The sequence below is a fragment of the Delphinus delphis genome, chromosome 21 (assembly GCF_949987515.2).
Source record: "Delphinus delphis chromosome 21, mDelDel1.2, whole genome shotgun sequence".
NCBI classification, from domain to species: Eukaryota; Metazoa; Chordata; class Mammalia; order Artiodactyla; family Delphinidae; genus Delphinus; species Delphinus delphis.
The window spans coordinates 960,929-982,766 of record NC_082703.1 but is presented as its reverse complement, the minus strand read 5'-3'; the positions used below and the strand labels follow the sequence as shown (position 1 = coordinate 982,766).

Here is a 21,838-nt window from a genome sequence, read left to right as displayed (position 1 = left end):
CTAATGAAACCAATGAAGAGCCTGGGACAGCACAGCCTTTATTCAATGGCCAAAGAATGGAAAGAAGCCAGAACTCGGTTCCCAAATCAACTTCTCAACCCAATTCAGGCAGAGACACAATGTACAGAGGAGGGTCCAGGTAAAAGGGTGGGAATTGGAAAGAGAGGGAGGAATATTCATGAATAGAGGTGTGGTTTGGATCCGGACCTGATGCAACACTCCTTTTCAGTCCTTGTATGGGCTTTTCCAGTTGTTGTCATGGCAGTTGTCAACTATCCTGGTGTCAGTGGGTGTGTCGATTAGCTAATCTGGCTCAAGGTCACTGGAAGTCAAATCTTCCCCCATCTTGGGCTTAGTTGGTTCTGACCAGTTCTTCTTTTTCTCCTTGCAGCTTCCTCCTGAAACTTAGATAAGAGCAATTGGTTTGCATTTGAGGGAGGGGCAGGGTTATGATTCTGGGGCAACAACCTTGGTAACAGATTAATAGATTTCTACTTGAAAAGCAGAAAACTAGATTTGTAAATCTTTAAACTGAAGGAATCTCAAGATGCCACTAAATTAGTTTTAGGGCTTTGGGGAAAGCCTTTCAAATCCAGGACCTGTGTTCCTCCTATAGAAAACAGAAGGGTTTCTCTAAGTTCTTCTCCAGCATTAGCCAGTGCTTTGCCTTAAGTTATATGAATTATCCGCATTTTAAAATGAAGCAGCTGAAGTCCTGAGAGGTTGGGAGACTGGTCAGGAGTTACCGAATTAGGGTTAGTGGGTGAGAGGAGAGGTTTGAGACAAGGTCTAGAGATCAGCTGGTCTGCCTTCCAGCAGGTACCTCCACCACACCGCTGCCTCTGTCCTGCTCTGCAGCAGCTCCTGCAGCCCGGGGCCACTTGTGTGTGCCCTGCTCTCACATGGCCCAGATCAGAATTTGACATCTATTGAAAAAGGCAGTCAACATTTATTTCATATATGTGTGTGTATATATATATATATATATATATATATATATATATATATATATATGATGATCTATGGCTTTCTTTATAGTAGCCACTTGTTTTTCTTTATAAAGAAGGTTATGGCGCTTCCCTGGTGGCGCAGTGGTTAAGAATCCACCTGCCAACGCAGGGGGCAAGGGTTTGAGTCCTGGTCCAGGAAGATCCCACATGCCGCGCAGCAACTAAGCTTGTGTGCCACAACTACTGAGCCTGCGCTCTAGAGCTGCGAGCCACAACTACTGAGACCACGAGCCACAGCTACTGAAGCCACACTCCTAGAGCCCATGCTCCACAACAAGAGAGGCCACCGCAATGAGAAGCCCCCGCGCCACAATGAAGAGTAGCCCCTGCTTGCCGCAACTAGAGAAAGCCCACGTGCAGCAACGAAGACCCAACACAGCCTAAAATAAATAAATTTTTTAAAAAAAGAAGATTATGGTATACATTTTTTGATCATTTATTTTTGAGTACACACTTTAAAACCTTACGTGATGGAAACAGATGGGATGAAATTTTTTTATTTCCCCTGGAAACCTACAGAGTGGATGTTTTGAGTCCTATTTTGCCAGGTGGATATCTCAGTATGGTGTTGGCAGGAGCACCCGTGTTCTGTAGGTGGCTATTCACCTACTTTCCAAGCCTAACAATTCTTCAGTCAAAGGAGATTTAAAAGATTTACTTAAGAATAATGCACTTCCTAATTTAATCAGGCATCCAGGTTAAAGACAGCCTAAAGACAGCCAAATAGTTGATAACAGAATAAGAATAAATGGCCCTTCCTGCATATTTGGTAGACATTAGAGAAATGGTATTCAGGTAATAAGCTTTTCCAGTTACGGATTTTAATTTTATCAAGATTAAGAATAAATAGTAAACTGTTTTGCTAATCTGTGCTTTTACTTTAGGACAATCTGTAAAGTTTTATATAAGTCAATAGAGTAATTCTACTTTATACTCCAGGAAAATATAAATAAAGGAAATATAAGGACTTCCGGAAGAAACTTAGTTTGGAGAATTTTTATAAAGGTGCCTAATGTCTGCCTTGCACTATGCTAGGTTCTGTGAATTCTGAAGATGAAGGATATCTGTTCTCAGGTTATTCACAGTCTACTGGAAGAGACATTTAGAAAAAAAAAAATTATGTTACAGGGCAGCGTGATCTGCAGCAGAGGTATCACAAATTGCCACAGGAGTAATAATAATTAAAGTTACAGTCCAGCTGGTGGATGTTTGGGAGAAAGACCAAGAGGAGTCCTTTTATATTCCGGGACTTTTTTCTTATGACTCCTGGAAACTTTGACGAAGCCATGAAGGCTCTGGTTCGTGAGCCCTTAGATTAATGTGTATTTCCAATATGCCTCTTGCTTTTTCAGTCTTTTAGTCACCTCTACTGGAGCACGGACCGCAGAGCCTTGCTGCTTGGGCTCAGAGTCCTGCTTCTCCTCTTCCTAGTTATGTGACCATAAGCAGAGTACTTCTCTGTGCTTCAGTTTTATAAAAAGACAAGAGTAATAGTACCTACCTCACAGTGTTATTGTGAGGATTAAATGAGATAATACTGCCTGTTACACAGTAAGCCTCAAGAAAATTTTAGTTCTCATTATTATTAGTCTCGGTAGCAAATAAACCAGGAACATTGAAGCATAATCACCATGTTGACCTTTTAGGTTCTCCTTCGAAAAACGCAAATTTCCATCAAATAAAATTTTTCAATTTTTTTTCCCTTTCTAGCTCCAAGAGGAAAGCGAGGATGGAAGACCTTTTATGCTGTACTAAAGGGAACAGTTCTTTACCTGCAAAAGGTAAAAGTAGATACAAAAAAATGAAGCCTGTAAAACTTTATGAAGTGATAATTAGACAGGTTACCTAGAAAATACTCACTTTGTACAAAGAGGCCACATCAAACACCCAAAAGACTGTTTAATTGATATCTAAATTCTCTTTTAGATTTTTTTTTTTGTTTCTGGTGCAAAAATTGTTTTGGAAATTATTTATATATATATGTATATATATTACATTTTATAAATATAAAAGGTTATATACATGCATATGTGAGTGTATGTGATCAGAGGGAGTGGATGAGCTGTGTTCTAATTATATTCAATTAGAAATGCTGAATATAAGTTGATAAGTTAGACTTCATATTGTCTATTCAGGTTCAGATTGTGGTAACACTTGTTTCAATGGGTATTTATACTATAGATTAGTTTTATCCCTCATTTATTTAGTTATTTATCTTCATTTACATCCTACCTAAATCTAGAAACACATTTTCTTTCAAGTCCTGGTATTTAACACTGCAAATGTATTCCAGTTACCTGGGTAAGTGTTTGACCATACCATTTCCTGTCAGCGTCCTTTCTTCTAATCCCCAAGTCTGGAAATTATTTTGGTATCAAGTTTATATATTCTGACCTTTGAAGGCTAGTCCCTGGAGCTTCCGCCTCCCTAGCTCTGTGTGCGTGGAGATGGGAAAGTTGTGTCTTGACTGGAATAAGTACACCACGTCCCAGGGCCCAACAGGACTCTAGCTCCCACCTCAAAGGAAAGCTTGGAAATACTTTTTCTTTTTAATGTGATAAAAAACATAATGTGAGATCTCCCTCAATAAAATTTTAAGTGAATAGTACAGTATTATAAACTTTATAAGCACCATGTTGTACAGTAGATCTGTAGAAACTTTCCGTCTTGCATGACAAACAATACCCCATGAACAGCAGTTCTCCCATTTCCCCCTCTCCCCAGCCCCTAGCAACCACCTTTCTACTCTCTGTTTTTTTAAGTTTGGCTCTCAGATACTTCACATAAATGGCAACAAGCAGTGTTTGTCCTTCTGTGACTGGCTGATTTCACTTAACGTAAAAGGTTCATCCATGTTACAGCATATGACAGGATTTTCCTCTTTTTTATGACTGAACAATATTCCATTGTTTACTTCATTTTCTTTTTCCATTCATTCGTCCATGGACATTTATGTTGTTTCCACCTCTTGGTTATTGTGAACAATACTGCAGTGAACATGGTGTGCAGATATGTCTTTGAGATCCTGATTTCAGTTCCCAGAAGTGGAATTGCTGGATCATATGATAGTTCTACTTTAAATTTTTTGAAGAACCTCTATATTGTTTTCCACAGTGGCTGAATCATTTTAAATTTACACCAACAATGCACAGGAGTTCCAATTTCTCCAAATGCATGTCAACATGTGTTATTTTCTGGGTTGTTTTAAAAAAAATATTTTTTAATAATGGCCATACTAACAGGCATGAGATGATACTTCCTTGTGATTTTGATTTACATTTTCCTGACAATTAGTGATGATGAGCATTTTTTCATATCCCTGTTGACCATATGTGTGTTGTCTGTGGAGAAATGTTTATTCAGATCCTTTGACCATTTTTTAATCAGGTTATTTGGGTTTTTTGCTATTGAGTTTAGGAATTCCTTATATATTTTGAATATTAATCCCTTATCATATATGTGGTTTTCAGGTATTTTCTCCCATTCTGTAAGTGGCCTTTTCACTCTCTTGATTGTTTCCTTTGTTGTGCAGAAGCTTTTTAGTTTTACATAATCCCGTTTCTCTATTTTTGTTTTTGTTACCTGTTGTTTTGGTGTCGTATCCAAGAAATCATTGCGAATGTAAATGCCAAGAAGCTTTTCCTCTGTGGTTTCTTCTAGGAGTTTCATAGTTTCAAAGCTTAAACATTTAAATCCGTGATGCGTTGACTTTTGTGTATGGTGTATGTTAAGGATGAACTTGCATTCTTTTTCACATGGACATCCAGTTTTCCTAGTACTATTTGTTGAGGAGATTATCTTTTCTCCTTTGTGTTCTTTTGGGACCCTGTGGAAGATCAGTTGATGGGATTGTTTCTGGGCTGTCTATTCTGTTACATTGGACTACATGTATGTCTTCATACCACTACCATAATTTTTTGATTACTATGGCTTTGAAATATGTTTAGAAATGGAGAAGTGTGAGGATTCTAAATTTGTTATTCTTTCTCAATATCATTTGGAGCATTCAGGATCCTTTGTAGTTCCATATGAATTGTGAAGGTGAATTTTTCAGTTTCTGCAAAAACTACCATTGGGATTTTGATAAGGATTACATTGAATCTGTAGGTGACTTTGGATAGTATGGGCATTTTGATAATATAAAGTCTTCCAATCCATGAACATAGGATGTCTTTCCATTTATTTGCGTCTTTAAATTCTATCAGCAGTGTTTTGTACTTTTTATTGTATAAGTTTTTCACTCCCTTTATTAAGTTTATTCCTAAAGTATTTTATTGTGTTTGATTCTGTTGTAAATGGAATTGTTTTCTTAATTTCCTTTTTGGATTGTTCATCATTAGTTTATAGAAATGCAACTGATCTTTACACGTTGACTTTTGTATCCTGCAACTTTGCTGAATTTATTTCTTAGTTCTAACAGTTCTTTTGTGTAATCTTTAGAGTTTTCTGTATTTAAGGTCATGGAATTTGTAAAGAAAGATAATTTTACTTTTTCCTTTCCTGTTTAGATGTCTTTAATTATTTTTTCTTCTTGATGGCTGGGCTAGGACTTCAGTACTATGTTGAATAGAAATGCCAAGAGTGGGCATTTTTGTCTTGTTTCTTTTCTTAAAGAAAAAGCCTTCAGTTTTTCACCATTGAGTATGATGTTAGCTGTGGGCTTTTTATATATGATTTTTATTATAGTGAAGTAATTTCTTTTTATTCCTAGTTTGTAGAATGTTTTTATCATGTGAAAGGTTGTTGAATTTTTATTAAATGCTTTTTCTGCATCTATTGAGATGATCATGTGATTTGTAACATTTGTTATGTTAATGTGGTTTATCATACTAGTTAATTTTCATAAGTTGAAGCAACTAGTTAATTTTCATAAGTTGAAGCATTCTTGCATTCCAGGGGTAAATCCCAGTTGGTCATGGTGTATGCACCTTTCTTTTTTTTTTTTTTTTTTTTTTTTTTTTTTTTTGCGGTACGCGGGCCTCTCACTGCTGTGGCCGCTCCCGTTGTGGAGCACAGGCTCCGGACGCGCAGGCTCAGCGGCCATGGCTCACAGGCCCAGCCGCTCCGTGGCATGTGGGATCCTCCCAGACCGGAGAGGACCCGTGTCCCCTGCATTGGCAGGTAGACTCTCAACCACTGCACCACCTGGGAAGCCCCTGCACCTTTCATAATATGATGTTGGATTTGGTTTGCTGATATTTCATTGTGGATTTTTGAGTGTATATTCATCAGAGATATGGCCTGTAGTTTTCTTTTCTTGTAGTATCTTTTTCTGGTTTTGGTATCAAGCTAATGCTGGCCTCATGAAATGATTTTAGAAGTGTTCCCTCCTCTTGAATATTTTATAAGAATTTGAGAAGGATTGGCGTTAATTCTTTAAGAGTTGGGTAGAATTTACTTGTGAGGCTGAATGGTCCTCGACTTTTCTTTGTTGGGAGGTTTTTGATTACTGATTTAATCTACATGCTAGTTATAGGTCTATTCTGATTTTTATTCATAATTCAGTTTTAGCAAATTGTGTTTCTAGGGATTTATCCATTTTTTCTAGATTGTCCAATTTGTTGGTGTATAATTGTTCATAGTTGTTTCTTATAATATTTTTATTTCTCTGACATTAGTTGTAATGTCTCATCTTTCATTTCTGATTTTACTTATTTGAGTCTTCTCTCTGTTTTCCTTAGTAGTCTAGTTAAAGGATTGTCAATGTTATTATTTTCAAAAAACCAACTCTTAATTTCAATGATTTTTTTCCCTCTACTGTTTTTCTGATCTCTATTTCATTTATTTCTGTGCTAATCTTTATTTTTTGAGGGAAGTGAATTTTATTTGAGCTGCTGGCGTTTTGAAGATTTACTCTTTTCTTCTATTACAAATAGGTTTTTAAGACAACTAAGGAGAGATTATCACCCTTGAGGTATGATACTAAAATTAGTGTTTTCACATCTAAGACATTATTACTTGTAAGTCAGTCAAAATTACTGCTATTTAATTTTTTTTTTATTTTAGCACATAAAGATAGGTTTTTGTTTTTAGGACAAATTATCTCAAATGCTTGTTTTAAAAATGTAGTTCTTTTTTTTTAATTTATTTATTTTAGTTATTTATATTTGGCTGCACTGGGTCTTCATTGCTGCTCGTGGGCTCTCTCTTGCTGCAGCAAGCGGGGGCCACTCTTCATTGTGGTGTGCAGGCTTCTCATTGCAGTGGTCTCTCCCATTGCAGAACACGGGCTCTTGGCACGCGGGCTTCCGTAGTTGTGGCACGTGAGCTCAGCAGCTGTGGCCCGCAGGCTCCAGAGCGTAGGCTCAGCAGCTGTGGCACACGGGCCCAGCTGCTCCGCCGCATGAGGGATCTTCCCAGACCAGGGCTCAAACCCACGTCCCCTGCATTGGCAGGCGGGCTCTCAGTCACTGTGCCACCAGAGAAGCCCAAAAATATAGTTCTACTTTGTACCAAACTTGAAATATTTAGCAAAAATTAGCATCATGATCAGTATTCCAGCTTATGTCTTCAGAATTTCACAGTTGATGCAAAATGTTTATTATTTTTCTTATTGTTATGTTGATATGAATCCTTTATGTATGTAAAGTCCACTTGCTAACAAGGGCTACACTGAAGCTATGTAAACTCCCTAATAATTGGATCTGTGTCCTAGCATGTGGCACACCAACATTTTAAAAAAGGGTCTCTGAGCAACTTTGACGAATATTGTTTGCTATCTTGTTTTTTTGAGGTTCTTCTCCCATTTATTTTTTTTTTTTAATTTAAGTATAACTGACCTACAACAATATGTTAGTTTCTAGTACACAACGTAGTGATTCGATATTTTTTATATATTACAAAATGAACACCACAATAAGTCTAGTTACTGTCTGTCACCATATAAAGTTATTATATTATTATTAACTGTATTCCCCATGCTGTACATTTAATCCTTGTGACTCATTTATTTGGTGACAAAAGTGTGTACCTCTTAATCTCCCTCACCTATTTTATTCACTCCTCCACCCTCCTTTCTCTGGCAACCACTTGTTTGTATTCTGTATCTATGACTCTTTCTGTTTTGTTATGTTTGTTTTGTTTTTTAAATTGTACATGCAAGTGAAATCATGTGGTGTTTGTCTTTCTCTGACTTATTTCACTTAGCATAATAACCTCTAGGTCCATCCATGTTATTGCAAGTGGCAAGATTTCATTCTTTTCTTTGCTGAGTAATATTCTGTTATAAATGTATATATGCCACATTCATCTATCAGTGGACATTTAGGTTGCTTCCATATCTTGGCTATTGTAAATAATGCTGCAATGAACATAGGGGTGCATGAATCATTTTAAAATAGCATTTTTGTTTTCTTCAGAAAAATACCCAGAAATGGAATTGCTGGATCTTATGGTAGTTCTGTTTTTTAAATTTTGAGGGACATCCAAACTGTTTTCCATAGTGGCTGCACCAGTTTACATTCCTGCCAACAGTGCACAAGGATTCCTATCTCCACATCCTTGCCAACACATTGTTTATTGTCTTTTGGATTACAGCCATTCTGACAGGTATGATGTAATATCTCATTGTAGTCTTGATTTGCATTTCCCTGATGATTAGTGATGTTGAGCATGTTTTCATCCATCTGTTGGCCATTTGTGTCTTCTTTGGAAAATGTCTATTTAAGTCCTCTGCCCATAATTTCATCAGCTTGTTTTATTTTGTTTTGATGTTTAATTATATGCAACCTTTGTATATTTAGGATATTAACCCCTTATCAGATATTATTGCTTCAGGGAACTTCTCTGATTTAGTAGACTGTCTTTTCATTTTATTATTAGTTTTCTTAATTGTGCAAAAGTTTTTTCGTTTGATGTAGTGCCATTTGTTTATTTTTGCATTTCTTTCCCTTGCCTGAGGAGATGTATCCAAAAAATATTGCTTAGACCAAGGTCAAAGAGCATACTGCCTGTGTTTTCTTCTAGGAATTCTACGATTTTACATCTTCCATTCAAGTCTTTAACCCATTTTGAGTTTATTTTTTATAGGTTGTGAGAAAGTAGTCCAGTTTAATTCTTTGGAATGTAACTGTCCAGTTTTCCCAGCAACATTTATTGAAGAAGCACTCTTTTCCCATCTTTTCCCTAGGTTTATTCTGAGATATTTATCCTTTTTGTTGCAATTGTTAATGGGATTGTTTTCTTTCTATTAGTTTGTTGTTAGTGTAAAGAAACACAAAATTGCTTTTGTATCTTGTAACTTTACTGAATTAATTTATTAGTTCTAATAGTTTTTTGTTGTCATCTTTAGGATTTTCTAAATACAGTGTCATCTGCAAACTGTGACTTTTACTTCCTCCTTTCCAGTTTGGATGCCTTGTATTTCTTTTTCTTGCCTGATTGCTATGGCTAGCGCTTCCAGTCCTATGTTGAATAAAAGTGGCAATAGTGGCCATTGTTGTCTTGTTCCTGATTGTAGAAGAAATGCTTTCAGCTTTTCACAGTTGATAATGATATTGGCTATAGGTTTGTCATATGTGGCTTTTATTAGGTTGAGGTATGTTCTGTCCGTACCCACTTTGTTGAAAGTTTTTATTACAAATGGACGTTGAATTTTGTCAGAAGCTTTTTCTGCATCTATTGAGATGGTCATGAGTTTTATTCTTCAGTTTGTTACTGTGGTGTATCATTGATTGTTTTGTGGATATTGAACCATCCTTGCATCCTAGAATAAATTCCACTTAATTGTGGTGTATGATCTTTTAATGTATTTTTGAATTCAATTTGCCAATATTTTATTGAGGATTTTTGTATCTATGTTCAGTGGGGATAGTAACCTACAGTTTTCTTTTTTTTTTTTAACATCTTTATTGGGATATAATTGCTTTACAGTGGTGTGTTAGTTTCTGCCCCATAACAAATTGAATCAGTTATACATATACATATGTTCCCATATCTCTTCCCTCTTGCATCTCCCTCCCTCCCACCCTCCCTATCCCACCCCTCCAGGCGGTCACAAAGCACCGAGCCGATATCCCTGTGCCATGCGGCTGCTTCCCACTAGCTATCTACCTTATGTTTGTTAGTGTGTATATGTCCATGACTCTCTCTCGCCCTGTCACAGCTCACTCTTCCCCCTCCCCATATCCTCAAGTCCATTCTCCAGTAGGTCTGTGTCTTTCTTCCTGTCTTACCCCTAGGTTCTTCATGACATTTTTCTTTTCTTCTTAAATTCCATATATATGTGTTAGCATACGGTATTTGTCTTTTTCTTTCTGACTTACTTCACTCTGTATGACAGACTCTAGGTCTATCCACCTCATTACAAATAGCTCAATTTTGTTTCTTTTTATGGCTGAGTAATATTCCATTGTATATATGTCCCACATCTTCTTTAGCCATTCATCCGATGATGGGCACTTAGGTTGTTTCCATCTCCGGGCTATTGTAAATAGAGCTGCAATGAACATTTTGGTACATGACTCTTTTTGAATTTTGGTTTTCTCAGGGTATATGCCCAGTAGTGGGATTGCTGGGTCATATGGTAGTTCTATTTGTAGTTTTTTAAGGAACCTCCATACTGTTCTCCATAGTGGCTGAACCAATTCACATTCCCACCAGCAGTGAAAGAGTGTTCCCTTTTCTCCACACCCTCTCCAGCATTTATTGTTTCTAGATTTTTTGATGATGGCCATTCTGACCAGTGTGAGATGATATCTCATTGTAGTTTTGATTTGCATTTCTCTAATGATTCTTGATGTTGAGCATTCTTTCATGTGTTTGTTGGCAGTCTGTATATCTTCTTTGGAGAAATATCTGTTTAGGTCTTCTGCCCATTTTTGGATTGAGTTGTTTGTTTTTTTGTTATTGAGCTGCATGAGCTGCTTGTAAATTTTGGAGATTAATCCTTTGTCAGTTGTTTCATTTGCAAATATTTTCTCCCATTCTGAGGGTTGTCTTTTGGTCTTGTTTATGGTTTCCTTTGCTATGCAAAAGCTTTGAGGTTTCATTAGGTCCCATTTGTTTATTTTTATTTTTATTTCCATTTCTCTAGGAGGTGGGTCAGAAAGGATCTGGCTGTGATTTATATCATAGAGTGTTCTGCCTATGTTTTCCTCTAAGAGTTTGATAGTTTCTGGCCTTACATTTAGGTCTTTAATCCATTTTGAGCTTATTTTTGTGTATGGTGTTAGGGAGTGATCTAATCTCATACTTTTACATGTATCTGTCCAGTTTTCCTAGCACCACTTATTGAAGAGGCTGTCCTTTCTCCACTGTACATTCCTGCCACCTTTATCAAAGATAAGGTGTCCATATGTGCGTGGGTTTATCTCTGGGCTTTCTATCCTTTTCCATTGATCTGTCTTTCTGTTTTTGTGCCAGTACCATACTGTCTTGATTACTGTAGCTTTGTAGTAGAGTCTGAAGTCAGGGAGCCTGATTCCTCCAGCTCCTTTTTTCGTTCGCAAGATTGCTTTGGCTATTCGGGGTCTTCTGTGTTTCCATACAAATTGCAAAATTTTTTGTTCTAGTTCTGTGAAAAATGCCAGTGGTAGTTTGATAGGGATTGCATTGAATCTATAGATTGCTTTGGGTAGTAGAGTCATTTTCACAATGTTCATTCTTCCAATCCAAGAACATGGTATATTTCTCCATATATTTGTATCATCTTTAATTTCTTTCATCAGTGTCTTATAATTTTCTGCATACAGGTCTTTTGTCGCCTTAGGTAGGTTTATTCCTAGATATTTTATTCTTTTTGTTGCAATGGTAAATGGGAGTGTTTTCTTGATTTCACTTTCAGATTTTTCATCATTAGTATATAGGAATGCCAGAGATTTCTGTGCATTAATTTTGTATCCTGCCACTTTACCAAATTCATTGTTTAGCTCTAGGAGTTTTCCGGTAGCACCTTTAGGATTCTCTATGTATAGGATCATGTCATCTGCAAACAGTGACAGCTTTACTTCTTCTTTTCCGATTTGGATTCCTTTTATTTCCCTTTCTTCTCTGATTGCTGTGGCTGAAACTTCCAAAACTATGTTGAATAAGAGTGGTGAGAGTGGGCAACCTTGTCTTGTTCCTGATCTTAGTGGAAATGCTTTCAGTTTTTCACCATTGAGGATGATGTTGGCTGTGGGCTTGTCATATATGGCCTTTATTATGTTGAGGAAAGTTCCCTCTATGCCTACTTTCTGCAGGGTTTTTATCATAAATGGGTGTTGAATTTTGTCGAAAGCTTTCTCTGCATCTATTGAGATGATCATATGGTTTTTCTCCTACAATTTGTTAATATGGTTTATCACATTGATGGATTTGCATATATTGGAGAATCCTTGCATTCCTGGAATAAACCCTACTTGATCATGGTGTATGATCCTTTTAATGTGCTGTGGGATTCTGTTTGCTAGTATTTTGTTGAGGATTTTTGCATCTATGTTCATCAGTGATATTGGCCTGTAGTTTTCTTTCTTTGTGACATCCTTGTCTGGTTTTGGTATCAAGGTGATGGTGGCCTCGTAGAAGGAGTTTGGGAGTGTTCCTCCCTCTGCTATATTTTGGAAGAGTTTGAGAAGGATAGGTGTTAGCTCTTCTCTAAATGTTTGATAGAATTCGCCTGTGAAGCCATCTGGTCCTGGGCTTTTCTTTGTTGGAAGATTTTTAATCACAGTTTCAATTTCAGTGCTTGTGATTGGTCTGTTCATTTTTCTATTTCTTCCTGATTCAGTCTTGGCAGGTTGTGCATTTCTAAGAATTTGTCCATTTCTTCCAGATTGTCCACTTTATTGGCATAGAGTTGCTTGTAGTAATCGCTCATGATCTTTTTTATTTCTGCAGTGTCAGTTGTTACTTCTCCTTTTTCATTTCTAATTCTGTTGATTTGAGTCTTCTCCCTTTTTTTCTTGAAGAGTCTGGCTAGTGGTTTATCTATTTTATCTTCTCAAAGAACCAGCTTTTAGTTTTATTGATCTTTGCAATTGTTTCCTTCATTTCTTTTTCATTTATTTCTGATCTGATTTTTATGATTTCTTTCCTTCTGCTAGCTTTGGGGTTTTTTTGTTCTTCTTTCTCTAACTGCTTGAGATGCAAGGTTAGGTTGTTTATTCGAGATGTTTCCTGCTTCTTAAGGTGGGCTTGTATTGCTATTTACTTCCCCCTTAGAACTGCTTTTGCTGCATCCCATAGGTTTTGGGTCATTGTGTCTCCATTGTCATTTGTTTCTAGGTATTTTTTTATTTCCTCTTCGATTTCTTCAGTGATCACTTCATTATTAAGTAGTGTATTGTTTAGCCTCCATGTGTTTGTATTTTTTACAGATCTTTTCCTGTAATTGATATCTAGTCTCATGGCGTTGTGGTCAGAAAAAATACTTGATATAATTTCAATTTTCTTAAATTTACCAAGGCTTGATTTGTGACCCAAGATATGATCTATCCTGGAGAATGTTCCATGAGCACTAGAGAAAAATGTGTATTCTGTTGTTTTTGGATGGAGTGTCCTATAAATATCAATTAAGTCCATCTTGTTTAATGTATCATTTAAAGCTTGTGTTTCCTTATTTATTTTCATTTTGGATGATCTGTCCATGGGTGAAAGTGGGGTGTTTAAGTCCCCTACTATGAATGTGTTACTGTCGATTTCCCCTTTTATGGCTGTTAGTATTTGCCTTATGTATTGAGGTGCTCCTATGTTGGGTGCATAAATATTTACAATTGTTATATCTTCTTCTTGGATCGATCCGTTGATCATTATGTAGTGTCCTTCTTTGTCTCTTCTAATAGTCCTTATTTTAAAGTCTATTTTGTCTGATATGAGACTTGCTACTCCAGCTTTCTTTTGGTTTCCATTTGCATGGAGTATCTTTTTCCTTCCCCTTACTTTCAGTCTGTATGTGTCTCTAGGTCTGAAGTGGGTCTCTTGTAGACAGCATATATAAGGGTCTTGTTTTTGTATCCATTCAGCCAATCTGTGTCTTTTGGTGGGAGCATTTAGTCCATTTACATTTAAGGTAATTATTGATATGTATGTTCCCATTCCCATTTTCTAAATTGTTTTGGGTTCATTATTATAGGTGTTTTCCTTCTCTTGTGTTTCTTGTCTAGAGAAGTTCCTTTAGCATTTGTTGTAAAGCTGGTTTGGTGGTGCTGAACTCTCTCAGCTTTTGCTTGTCTGTAAGGTTTTAATTTCTCCATCAAATCTCAATGAGATCCTTGCTGGGTAGAGTAGTCTTGGCTGCAGGTTTTTCTCCTTCATCACTTTCAGTATGTCCTGCCACTCCCTTCTGGCTTGTAGGGTTTCTGCTGAGAGATCAGCTGTTAACCTTATGGGGATTCCCTTGTGTGTTATTTGTTGTTTTTCCTTTGCTGCTTTAATATGCTTTCTTTGTATTTAATTTTTGACAGTTTGATTAATATGTGTCTTGGAGTATTTCTCCTTGGATTTATCCTGTATGGGACTCTCTGTGCTTCCTGGACTTGATTAACTGTTTCCTTTCCCATATTAGGGAAGTTTTCAACTATAATCTCTTCAAATATTTTCTCAGTCCCTTTCTTTTTCTCTTCTTCTTCTGGAACCCCTATAATTCAAATGTTGGTGCGTTTAATGTTGTCCCAGAGGTCTCTGAGACTGTCTTCAGTTTTTTTCATTCTTTTTTCTTTATTCTGTTCTGCAGTAGTTATTTCCACTATTTTATCTTCCAGGTCACTTATCCATTCTTCTGCCTCAGTTATTCTGCTGTTGATCCCATCTAGAGTACTTTTAATTTCATTTATTGTGTTGTTCATCGTTGCTTGTTTCATCTTTATTTCTTCTAGGTCCTTGTTAAATGTTTCTTGCATTTTGTTCATTCTATTTCCAAGATTTCGGATCATCCTTACTATCATTATTCTGAATTCTTTTTCAGGTAGACTGCCTATTTCCTCTTCATTTGTTAGGTCTGGTGTGTTTTTATCTTGCTCCTTCATCTGCTGTGTGTTTTTCTGTCTTCTCATTTTGCTTATCTTACTGTGTTTGGGGTCTCCTTTTTGCAGGCTGCAGGTTCGTAGTTCCCGCTGTTTTTGATGTCTGTCTCCAGTGGCTAAGGTTGGTTTAGTGGGTTGTGTAGGCTTCCTGGTGGAGGGGACTAGTGCCTGTGTTGTGGTGGATGAGGCTGGATCTTGTCTCTGTAGTGGACAGGTTCACGTCTGGTGGTGTGTTTTGGGGTGTCTGTGGCCTTATTATGATTTTAGGCAGCCTCTCTGCTAATGGGTGGGGTTGTGTTCCTGTTTTGCTAGTTGTTTGGCATAGGTTGTCCAGCACTGTAGCTTGCTGGTCGTTGAGTGAAGCTGGGTGCTGGTGTTAAGATGGAGGTCTCTGGGAGATTTTTGCCGTTTGATATTATGTGGAGCTGGGAGGTCTCTTGTGGACCAGTGTCCTGAAGTTGGCTCTCCTACCTCAGTGGCAGAGCCCTGACTCCTGGCTGGAGCACCAAGAGCCTTTCATCCACACGGCTCAGAATAAAAGGGAGAAAAAGTAGACAGAATTAGTAGAAGTATGAAGAAAGAAAGAAGGAAAGGAGGGAAGGAAGGAAGGAAGGAAGGAGGAAAGAAAGAAAGAAAGAAGGAAGGAAAGAAGGAAAGAAAGGAGGGAGGGAGGGAGGAAGGAGGGAAAGAAGGAAAAAAGACAGAAAGAAAGAAGATACAGTAAAATAAAATAAAGTATAGTAAAGTTATTGAATTAAAAAATACTTATTTAAAAAAAAAAAGGGACGGATAGAACCTTAGGACAAATGTTGGAAGCAAAGCTATACAGACAAAATCTTACACAGAAGCATACACATACACCCTCACAAAAAGAGGTAAAGGGGAAAAAAATCATAAATCTTGCTCTCAGAGACCACCTCCTCAATTTGGGATGATTCGTTGTCTAAAGGAGGGAAGGAAGGAAAGAAAGAAAGAAAGAAAAAGAAAGAAAGAAAAGTATAATAAAGTAATTAAAATTAAGAAAAAATTTTTTAAAAACCATGGACGGATAGAACCCTAGAACAAATGGTGGAAGCAAAACTATACAGACAAGATCTCACACAGAAGCATACACATACACATTTACAAAAAGAGGTAAAGGGGAAAAAATCATAGATCTTGCTCTTGAAGCCCACTTCCTCAATTTGGGATGACTCGTCTATTCAGGTATTCCACAGATGCAGGGTACATCAAGTTGACTGTGGAGCTTTAATCCGCTGCTTCTGAGGCTGCTGGGTGAGATTTCCCTTTCTCTTCTTTGTTCTCACAGCTCACAGGGACTCAGCTTTGGATTTGGCCCTGCCTCTGCGTGTAGGTCGCTGGAGGGCATCTGTTTTTTGCTCAGACAGGACAGGGTTAAAGGAGCCGCTGATTCAGGGGCTCTGGCGCACTCAGGCCAGGGGGGAGGGAGGGGCACTGTGTGCAGGGTGGGCCTGTGGCGGCAGAGGCCGGCGTGACGTTGCACCAGCCTGAGGCCCGCCGTGCGTTCTCCCGGGGAAGTTGTCCCTGGATCCCAGGAGCCTGGCAGTGGCGGGCTGCACAGGCTCCGCGGAAGAGGGGTGTGGAGGGTGACCTGTGCTCGCACACAGGCCCCTTGGTGGCGGCGGCAGCAGCCTTAGCGTCTCCCGCCCATCTCTGGGGTCCACGCTTTTAGCCGCGGCTCGCGCCCGTCTCTGGGGTCCGCGCTTTCAGCCGCGGCTCACGCCCGTCTTTGGAGTTCCTTTAAGCAGCGCTCTTAAACCCCTCTCCTCGCGCACCAGGAAACAAAGAGGGAAGAAAAAGTCTCTTGCCTCTTCGGCAGGTGCAGACTTTTCCCCGGACTCCCTCCCGGCTAGCTGTGGTGCACTAGCCCCTTCAGGCTATGTTCAAGCCGCCAACCCCAGTCCTCTCCCAGCGCTCAGTCCGAAACCGAAACCCGAGCCTCAGAGCCTCAGCTCGCAGCCCCGCCCGCCCCGGCGGGTGAGCAGACAAGCCTCTTGGGCTGGTGAGTGCCGGTCGGTACCGATCCTCTGTGCGGGAATCTCCTCGCTTTGCCCTCCGCACCCGTTGCTGTGCACTCCTCCGCGGCTTCGAAGCTCCCCCCTCCGCCTCCCGCAGTCTCCGCCCGCGAAGGGGCTTCCTAGTGTGTGGAAACTTTTCCTCCTTCACAGCTCCCTCCCACTGGTGCAGGTGCCGTCCCTATTCTTTTGTCTCTGTTTTTTCTTTTGCCCTACCCAGGTACGTGGGGAGTTTCTTGCCTTTTGGGAGGTCTGAGGTCTTCTGCCAGCCTTCAGTAGGTGTTCTGTAAGAGTTGTTCCACGTGTAGATGTATTTCTGGTGTATCTGTGGGGAGGAAGGTGATCTCCACGTCTTACTCTTCCGCCATCTTCAAGGTCCCCCCCCCACCCCCCAGTTTTCTTTTTTTGTGGTGTCTTTGTCTGGTTTTGGTATCCAGGTGAGGCTGGCATCGTAGAATGAGTTCAGAAGTGTTCCTTCATCTTCAGTTGTTTGTAATGATTGAGAAAGATAGGTGTTAACTCTTCTTTATATCTTTGGCAGTATTCACCTGTGAAGCCATCTGGTCCTGGGATTTTTGTTTGTTGGGAGTTTTTTTGTTTTGGTTTGGTTTTTGTTTGTTTGTTTTTACTAATTCAGTTTCAATTCTGGTAATTGGTCTGTTCCTGTTTTCTATTTCTTGCTGATTCAGTCTTGAGAGATTCTGCATTTTTAGGAATTTATCCATTTACTCTAGGTTGTCCATTTTTTTGACATATAATTTTTCATATAATATCTTTATGATCCTGTGTATTTCTGTCCTTTTTCATTTCTGATTTTATTTATCTGGGACCTTTATCTTTTTATCTTGATTAGTTTAGCTAAAGGTTTATCAGTTTTGTTTCTTTTGAAAGAACCAGCTCTTAGTTGCATTGATTTTTTTCTATTGTTTTTTAAGTCTCCATATTATTTATTTCTGCTCTGACCTTTATTACTTCCTTCTACTAACTTTGGATTTTGTTTTTCTTTTTCTGTTTCATTTAGGTATGAGCTTAGATTGTTTATTTGAGATTTTTCTTGGTTTTTTTTTTTTGAGATTTGAGGGGTAGGCTTGTATTGCTGTAAACTTCCCCTTAGAACTGCTTTTCCTGTGTCCCATAGATTTTGGATTGTTGTGTTTCCATTTTCATTTGCCTCCCAGGTATTTTTTTTACTTCCTCTTTGATTTCTTTAGTGACCCATTGGTTAGCATATTGTTTAGCCTCCAAATGTTCTTTATTTTCGCAGTTTTTTTCTTGTAGTTAATTTCTAGTCACATACCACTGTGGTGTGAAAAGATAGGACTTTATATGGCCTCAGTCTACTTAAGTTTATTGTGACTTGTTTTGTGGCCTAATGTTTGATCTGTCTTAGAGAATGTTTCATGTGCACTTGAAAACAATGGGTATTTTGCTGCTTTTAAATGGAATGTTTTATATATATCTTTTAAGTCCATCTTGTGGACTTATATCATTTAATACCAGTGTGTTCTTATTATTTTCTGTCTGGATGATCTATCCATTGATGTAAGTGGGGTGTTAAAGACTCCTACTTTTATTGTGTCACTGACAATTTCTCCCTTTATGTTATTATTATATGCTTTATATATTTAGGTGCTTCTGTGTTGGTGCATATATATTTATAATTGTTATATCTTCTTGTTGCATTGATCCCTTGATCATTATATAATGCCTTTCTTTGTCTCTTGTTACAGTCTTTGTTTTAAAGTCTATTTTGTCTGATATAAGTTCTGCTACCCCAGCATTCTTCTTTTTATTTTCATTTGAGTGGAATACCTTTTTTCATCCCCTCACCTAACTCTGTGTGTGTCTTTAGATCTGAAGTGAGTGTCTTGTAGGAAGCATATACATGGGTCTCTCTCTTTTTTAATCCATTCAGCCACTCTGTGTCTTTTGATTGGAGTATTTAGTCTATTTCCATTTAAATAATTATTGATAGGTTTATACTTATTGCCATTTTGTTAGTTGTTTTCTGGTTGTTTTTGTAGTTCTTTCTTGTTCCTTTCTTCTTTTGCTTTCTTCCCTTGTGATTTGATGACTACCTTTAGTGTTACGTTTAGATTCCTTTCTCTTTTCTGTGTGTGTATCTGTTACAGATTTCTGCCTTGTGGTTACCATGAGGGTCATATAAAACGAATGTGTGTGTGTGTGTGTGTGTGTGTGTGTGTGTGTCTGTATGATTATTTTAAGTTAATGATCACTTAAGTTTGAATACATTCCAACAACTCTGCACTTTTATTCCCCTCTCACCACATTTAATGTTTTGGACATCATTTTACATCTTTTTATGTGTATATCCCTTAACTACTTATTGTGGATATAGATGATTTTACTACCTTTTCTTTTAACCTTCCTACTAGCTTTATAAATGTTTGAATTTTTCTTTCATAAATTTCATATTTCTAGTTGTGGGATTTTCTTTTCTGCTTAGAAAAGTCTCTTTAACATTTCTTGTAAAGCCAGTTTAGTGGTGCTGAACTGTTTAACTTTACTTGTCTGTAAAACTCTTTATTTCTCTTTCAAATCTGAATAATAGCCTTGCCAGGTAGAGTATTCTTGGTTGTAGGGGGTTTTTTCTTCCCCCTTTCATTACTTTGAATATATCATGCCACTCCCTTCTGGCCTGCAAAGTTTCTGATGTAAAATCAGCTGATAGTTTTATAGGAGTTCCCTGATACATAACTAGTTGCTTATCTCTCTGCTTTTAAGAATCTCTCTTTATCTTTAATTTTTGCCATTTTAATGTGTCTTGGTGTGTTCCTCTTTAGTTTCACCTTGTTTGTGAATTTCTGTGCTTCCTGGATCTGAATGTCTGTTTCCTTTCCCAGTTTAGGGACGTTTTCACTCATTTCTTCAAATAAGTTCTCTATCCCTTTCTCTCTCTCTTCTCCTTCTCAGACCCCTATAATGAGAATGTTAGTATGCATTATGTTTTCTCAGAGGTCTCTGAAACTATCTTCATTTTTAAAAATTCTTTTTTCTGTTCAGCTTGAATGGTTTCCACTACTCTGTTTTCCAGTTCACGTCTCCATTTCTCTGTGTCATTGAATTTCCTGTTGATTCCTTCCAGTGTATTTTTTTATTTCAGTGACTGAATTCTTCAGCTCCTTTGGCTCTTCTTTGTATTTTCTAACTTTTTGTTAAACTTCTTACTGTGTTCATCCATTCTTCTCCCAAGTTCATTGATTATCTGTATGATCATTACCTTGAACTCTTTATTGGGTTGATTGTCATCTCCACTTTGCTTAGTTCTTCTTCTGGGGTTTTGTCTTATTCCTTCATTTGGAATATATTCCTCTGTCTCCTTATTTTTCCCAATTCTTTGTTTATTTCTATGCATTAGGTAGGTTGGTTACATTTCTTAATCTTGGAGAAGTGGCCTTATTTAGGAGTTGTTCTTTAGGGCCCAGGAGCACACTCCTTTCTTGTCACCAGAGCTATGTGTTCTAGGAGTTCCCCCTATGCAGGTTGCATGGGCCCTTCTTTTGTGGCAGGGTCGAGTACTGTGGGTGAACTGGAAGGCAGGGCTGCCCCTGGCCTGCTTGGCTGTCCAGCCCTGCCTTGTGTATAGCTGCCAGCCTGCTGGTTGGTGTGGCCAGGTCCCAGTGCAGCTGGCTGCAGGGCCTGGAGGAGTCCTAGGGATAATGCCAACCTGTTGGTGGGTGGGGCTGGGTCCCAGGGTGGCTGGCTTTGGGACCTGGGTGGCCTGATTTTTTGCTCTAATCTTAATGTTTCCTTCCTTCTGCTAATTTGGGCTCAGTTTGTTTTCATTTCTTGATCTGTAAAGTTAGGTTGTTTGTTTTTTATCTATAAACTTGCTTCTACTGTATCTCATATTTTGTTATGTTGTGTTTTCATTTTCCTTTGTCTCAAGATATTTTCTCATTTCCCTTATGATTTCTTTTTTGACCCATTGATTATTCAAGAATATATTGTTTAATTTTCACATATTAGTAATTCTGCAGTTTTCTTTCAGCTGTTAATTTCTTGTTTCATCCCATTGTGATTAGAAAACACTGGGTATGATTTCAGGTGTCTTAAATTTGTTAAGACTTGTTTTGTAACCTAACCTGTCATTTGTCTTGGAGAATATTCTATGTGCACTTGAGAAGAATGTGTATTCTGCTACTGCTGGATGAAATGTTCTGCATATGTCCTTGAGGTCCATTTTGTCTACAGTGTTTATCACATTCTTTGTTTCCTTGTTCATCTTCTGTTTGGATATTCTGCTATTATTGAGAGTATGGTAGTGAAATCCCCTAATATTATTGTATTGCTGTCAATTTCTCCCTTCAATTCTGTCTATATTTGAGTGTTCTGATGTTAGGTGTATAGATATTTATAATTGTTACATCTTCCTGGTGAATTGATCCTTTTATCATTATGTAATATTCTTCTTTGTCTTTTTTTTACAGTTTTTGACTTAACATGAATTTTGTCTCTAATAAATGTAGCTCTCTTTTGGTTACATTATGCATGAATATCTTTTTCCCTTTCTTCACTTTCAGTCTATATGTGCCTTTAAACATAAAGTGAGTCTTGTAGACAGCATATAGTTGGGTCTTGTTTTTTTTTTTTATCAATTCAGACACTCTATATATTGATTGGGGAGTTTAACTCATTTGCATTTAAAGTAATTATTTTTTAAAGTAATTACTGATGGAGAAGTACTTACTCTTAGCATTTTGTAAATTGTTTTCTCCTTTGTAGTTTTCTTGACACTTTTACTTTGTTGCTCTCTCCCTTTGTGTTTTGTTGATATTTTGTAAAAGCATATTTTGATTTCTTTCTCATCTTCTTTTGTGTGTCATCCATC

The 21,838-nt window shown here is 37.9% G+C and overlaps 1 protein-coding gene across 8 annotated transcripts in view; it reads left to right on the top strand.

Moving 5' to 3' along the window:
- PSD3 (pleckstrin and Sec7 domain containing 3) overlaps positions 1–21,838 on the top strand; it is a 570,605-nt gene that overhangs the window by 483,849 nt on the left and 64,918 nt on the right. For all 8 annotated transcript variants that reach the window (XM_060001190.1, XM_060001192.1, XM_060001191.1 and 5 more), the window contains one exon: positions 2,721–2,791. In XM_060001190.1, coding sequence (XP_059857173.1) covers positions 2,721–2,791 — 71 coding nt within the window. The remainder of the gene's footprint in view (positions 1–2,720; positions 2,792–21,838) is intronic.